Here is a 6,000-nt window from a genome sequence, read left to right as displayed (position 1 = left end):
ATAGAGTTGTGCATGTGACATGTTTAAGAAACGCGTTTTTACCAAGTTTATTTGAAATGCGGATGAAGAAAAAAGTGAAAGGGAAATGATTTTGACCTCTCCACACTGATTGATTACTCAGTCATCCATGCAGTTTAATGGGATCCATTCAATTGGGAAGGTGGAGCACTTGGATGAATTAACATATTCCTTTCCCCCCTCAATCTGTGTTGAAGTGTCTTTGAAAGGGGCAAGGAAAGGGGGTCGTGGCTTAACATTATAAAGGAAAAAAAATAAGACAGCATTGCCGTCTTGGTTGGTGTTGAATACGCGTCTTGACAGGCTTTTGTAAAAGCAAAAGACCGGGAAAGATCTCCAAAGACGAGCGCTATTTAGTATTTTGAAATAATCAAATCCCCTATCCATTGACAAAAAATCTCTTCTCTCCACTTGAAAATGAAACTTTTGCCCATTTACACTTGGCTCCTATGCCTTTTGCTTTTTATCGTGTGCTTGGGATCTGAGTGTGGGACTCCACGGCGAATTGCAAGGTCTAAAAGAGACTTGGTACGCATCAGGGAAGCCAGAAGTACCTTCCCAGGAGCTTGTGCCACACGCCTGCCTCGGGGCAAACGCTCACTTCCCGGGATAGATCGGCGCTCCCCTCGCCTGTCACAGGCGGGGGAAAACAGCCCAGGTCGGCGGAGGGCTGTTTACTTTACCGGTCGAGGAGACCAACTGCGTCTGAAACCCAATGCAGAGGTGCCAAGGGGTAATTTCACCCTGGAAATGTGGATCAAACCTGAGGGTGGGCAGCGCTCTCCAGCTGTTATCGGAGGTTTGATTTGCTTAATTATGACTTGCATTATATTCACTGCAGACATCATTTCATAGTGTAAGTGTAGCATGCCTGCGCTTCATAAATCACCTCCAGCTTTCGAATAGTTGCATAAACACTTGCCACTAACACTTCTTTATATCACTTTGACTATTTATGAGCATGTAGCCTACTGAGAATAGTTCACAATAACTGACCTCTCCAAAGACGGCATATGGAGATGCGCCTTTGCTGTTGTTTACTAGCAAAAACTCTCTTGGGTTTTTGCATGCGATTGGCAGGTTATCGCCACCCAACTTTTGGTTGCATCTTGTAGTTTTAACGGTGCTGATTTAAATTGCGTTTCTTGTTATCAATCTTTGGACGGTTCGTTGTAATATCGAGAGAAGCAATTGCAATACCCCAATATGTTGATTTGATGTTTAAGTCTGTTACGAATTGCGTTTTAAGAATTGTATTTGTTTATTTGTTTTTATTTTCTTTTTTTTTTTTTTTTTTTTTCTACATCTTTAACGGCAAAGTGTCTGCGAGAAAATTGCGGTAGCGGCGTAGTCTGTAGGTTTTTCTCTATGATGCTGTATATGACTAAATGTCTGTGTCAGATATCGCTTAAACAAATACGTCATCCCTTTGATGCATAGGCTACTGTGCTTCTTACGTGCGCTGCTCTGCACTAAATAGGCTACTACATATACACCCTATACCAAACTGACATTACAGCGGGTTGTTATTTTTCTTTAGTCATAATGTATGCTTATTCTTAATTGTGTGTTTCATTCTAAAAATGTGTTTTTCAAGTATGTATTTCCCACTAACGAAGCGTTTATAGTTTATAATCGAATAACAAAATTCGTACGTTTATTTTTCTTGAAAAATATCTACTTAAGCACATTACGCATTATTCTTATGAGGATGGAGTAGCATATGTGGGCGTGTTAGTTGCTCGGTTGTATTTTTTTTTTTTTTTTTCTTCAAACAAATCTATGTGATTTCTTTTTTCCCCTCATCCCTTCTCCAGCCAACAGAGAGCGTAATACCCGTGGAGTCGGTTTATGAATCCCGCGTGCACCCTATGAACCTCTATAGCACGCAGTTTTGTGGGAACATAAACGAAAATGTACTGTAATGACACAAATCAAATCATTCTTATTATCTCTCTGAAATGCTTGGGGTCACTAAAAGTCTAAATAAAAAGCAAAGCCACGTGTAGTTGTTGAAAATGTATGTAAATTAATAGATTTGTTAGCTGTAATTACCAGGCTCTCTGGTAATAGTTTCTCTAAAATGCCATTAGGAATCTACAACAGAACCACAGTGCTTAGTCTGTATTTTCACAAACACCGCATGTTTATGCTTAAATAAATTACATTTAAAAAGTAAATAAAAAAAAAATAAAAAAAAACATTACAAGATTAAAATTGTGTAAATAATGAAATAAATCATTCTTAATTAATGAGACATGGACATGCAATTCAGTGGTAGATTTCAAGATGTATAATTGCAAATCATAGACTCAGGACACTGAGAATGAATGTTATTGCATACAGTTGGGTACATTGTCTTTAAATAAGCTTTATATCTCCAGAGAGCTGCATGTTAATGGATTGATTGAATACATCTTGTCAGTGAGTCATCTAAAATTAGTCCACTCCTCTGTCCTCACAATGATCTTCTTAGTCACAGTAACATTAAGAAGCAACGAGGGGGCGCTGGCAGAGTTTATATAGCTTCTCCTACTGCGCATCAAATACAGATGTTCAGCAAATTTCGCTTTAAACAAAGCATTAAATGTTTGTGGTCCGTGCAACTAAGTTGTGGCCATCAGATTGACTGTTATGTTTTAACCCACAAATATGCTTTATTTGTAATCAGGAGTCTTCAGGTATAGGAATAAGAGAAGGAAATGCTTTAAGTGTCAGTCCAGATGGAGAAAGCTATAAAATTAGTGCCTTGTCCATCCTTTCTTCAAGTGGTTTTGTTATTGCTTCTTCTTGTAAAGATATTACAGTCCTTGCCACAAAACATCATGGAATAGACTCGGCAGTGCAGTCAATCAGATCCTCAGATGCAAGAACGCTGAGCGCACAGAGAGGCACTGAGCCTATTCTCAGACAGATGCCTTTTTTACTAGAAGTTTTACAGCATGTCTGCTGACGTTAAGCGACGGCAACTGTTCATCTGAAATTTTACGCGGTCTGATTTTAAATAGAAACGTTTACACTTAACTTTTTCTTTCATTGTTGTCTTTGAGGTCTTATAGTACACAGAGGGATGAGATATTTTATGGCACATTACAATAAATGAATAAGCACCTCATAAAACTGTCAATAGCACCACTTAGAGGTTTGTAATGATGGCCATAAAAATGTAAATATTCAATTATCATGTTACCAAACAGGATGATTTATGTTTGTCTAATGTTGTTGTTAACAGGTATTTTATGTTTCTGTAATGGTAATAGATCCTTTAGGAGGATTATAAAGATGTGAATTAATATATATAATACAACTGTTAATAAATAAAAAATATATTATATAATAATAAAAAAATATTTTATATATAAAATCATGCATGTGTACTGATAAATAACAGTTTGTCTTAATTATAATGCATGGGGTAAAATATAATAAATAAATAAAAATACTGCAATCTTTGTTTATTTTACTTGAGAAGGATATACTGACCCCATAGCCAAATTAAAACTAGTCTAAAAATTAATTATAGCCTTAAATGTTTTAATAAAGGTCTATAGACAGTACAGGTGTATATAAACTTTTCTAAACAATTGCTACGCTTGTGTCTTTCATTTCGTAATGCTCACTTTGTAGTGCTCTGTCCATGGTGCTGGATACTGAGATTGAATGAATTCAAAATGGATGCTTTCATGAAATATTGGAAAGGATTACAAGGTACACCATATTCGGCACAAGGAGCCAACTGCATTCATTTCCAAAATGTAATTTTTCAATGACTGGATTGATTTCATTAAGTTAATTCGCAAAGCAAGCAACATTATATTTGTGTGCAGGACTTTTCCCCCCACTCTGTTTATCATACATTAGTATTTAATGCATTATCTTTAAACTATTTAAAGCTGTGGACTGTTGTTTTTAATGACATCTCTATGGTGATCAATATAAAATTAGCATTCTCTAGAGTTTCCATCCATCCATCCATTCATTGAACCCCCATCACTCTCCCTACACTGAGCCCCTTGCATGTCTAAAGTTCGGGGCTGGCAAGAATCGTACCTGTTTGTTATTTCCAACTTAGTGGTCTCATTCCAGGATTTCACAGATTGTAATTTCCTCAGTTTTATGGCACAATTTATTTTTATAGATGCTGGCAGTGGTTCTGCTGGCAGCCTAGAAGTGAGAGGGAACTACATGCTCCTGTCTGCTCTTAAGTAAGGCGCTACTGAATGAATGATCTCTTTAAAGTGGTCAATCCTAGCGGTCAAAAGATCCTCTTGCTTTCAGCTTCACTTAAGGGGTTTTAAGCAATTCCATCCAAATGCATTTCCCTGTTGCAGAGGCATGTGTAAATTTGGAGTTATGTTACATATTGTGTGTACTGAAGTAGTAATGTGGTATAGTATAGTAATATTTTCCTCTGCTACCCTGGTAACGCTTTACTGCTTATTCGCCTTAACTGAGTTTCACCAATTACCTCTAACAAACACCGCTGTGGGAGATGAGAGATTTCCTCATGCAGAAGACTTAATGAGGGTCACTAGATCTTCACTTTCTGTCTCTGACTTCAGGTTTCATTGCTCAGCAAACTTACTGGCTTAAGCAAGCACTGCTGTGTGGATTTGTAGGGCTTTTTGGTTAAACTTTAGAGTTAAAATTTTAGAATATGCACTGTATCTGATTTCTGCAGTGTTGAAGTACAATGATTCAAATTAAATCCTCTTTTACGCACTCTGGATGATTATGAAGGACGCGTACCCATTAAATGTAAGAATACGTTTCCTTCTGGAGCTCAGCATATGGTTTCCAAATGAAACAGGAAGAAAGGGTTTTAGAGCCCCAATCATAATACGCACTGTGCCGAAAAAAGGACCATTTTTGATTTCAAACATCCCTACTGTTGAGGCACATTTCAAGAAAATAGACTGAAAATTCAAGTAACCTTTGCTCTGTTGATACAAGACCACACTGTCTGGGCCTGATTGCTAGCAGATGCTTCCTCGTAGGCCTGTAGTCCTTGGACTGGACTGTTGCAACGATTTGATCATGGGAACCACTGTGTGTTCCCCACTTTTCTGGACAAACACATAGTTTTTCGTCACTCTTCGCATCAGGCTGCGGTAACTTACGCGTTGTTGCGTCAGTCAGTTTGCTGAATTACTACTGTGCACCTTTTATTATACTTCAGGATAAATCAATATCTGCTAATTGTGTCTCTTGACCAGTAAATATCAGTAGTGATAAAAGATACAAGTCTAAAAGAACATGCAATTGAAAAGCTAATTTAAATCTAAATAAAATGTTTTAGTATTTAGGGAAATTGAAAAAAAAATAAAAAAAATAATAATAATAATAATGAAAAATGTTAAATATTTAAACAAATTGGAAAGACATTGATACTTTTATTCAGCAAGCATGCATTCAATTGGTCAAAAGTAAAGACTTTTAATTTTTTATTTCAAATAAATGCTGTTCTTTTCAACGTGTTATCAAAGAATCCTGAAAAAAATGTTCCACAAAATGATTAAGCAGTTGTTTTCATCATTGATAATTATAAGAAATGTTTCTTGAGAACAAATCAGTATATTAGAATGATTTCTGAAGGATCATGTGACACTGAAGACTGGAGGAATGATGCTGGAAATTCAGCTTTGCCATCACAGGAATAGATTACATTTTCAAATACATTAAACAAGAAAATAGTTATTTTAAATTGTAAAGATATTTCACAATATTACTATATTTTTTTTCTGTATGTTTGATCAAATGCAACCTTAGTGAGAATAAGAGGTTTATTTAAAAAACATTAAAAAATCTTAAATAGAGAAATAAAGTCTTGAAATAAAGTAACAAAATGATGAAAATTAATACTAAATATGTAAAATTCTGCTCTAATTTTAGGTCACTTACTAATCAAATTAGTGGCATTGATCATGTGACTATTGAAGCTCAAGATGTTTTTGGATCCATCTTAAATCATGCTGGTGAACA

At 36.0% G+C, this 6,000-nt stretch overlaps 1 protein-coding gene across 1 annotated transcript in view; it reads left to right on the top strand.

Moving 5' to 3' along the window:
- Positions 1-287: 287 nt before the first annotated feature.
- pappab (pregnancy-associated plasma protein A, pappalysin 1b) overlaps positions 288-6,000 on the top strand; it is a 118,187-nt gene continuing 112,474 nt past the window's right edge. Inside the window, exon 1 of the mRNA XM_079873004.1 lies at positions 288-817. Within this exon, the coding sequence (XP_079729130.1) occupies positions 436-817 (382 nt within the window). The 5' untranslated portion in view covers positions 288-435. The remainder of the gene's footprint in view (positions 818-6,000) is intronic.

This window comes from Squalius cephalus, assembly GCF_949319135.1.
Source record: "Squalius cephalus genome assembly, chromosome: 5".
Classification (NCBI taxonomy): Eukaryota; Metazoa; Chordata; class Actinopteri; order Cypriniformes; family Leuciscidae; genus Squalius; species Squalius cephalus.
This window is presented reverse-complemented; position numbering and strand designations above follow the sequence as displayed.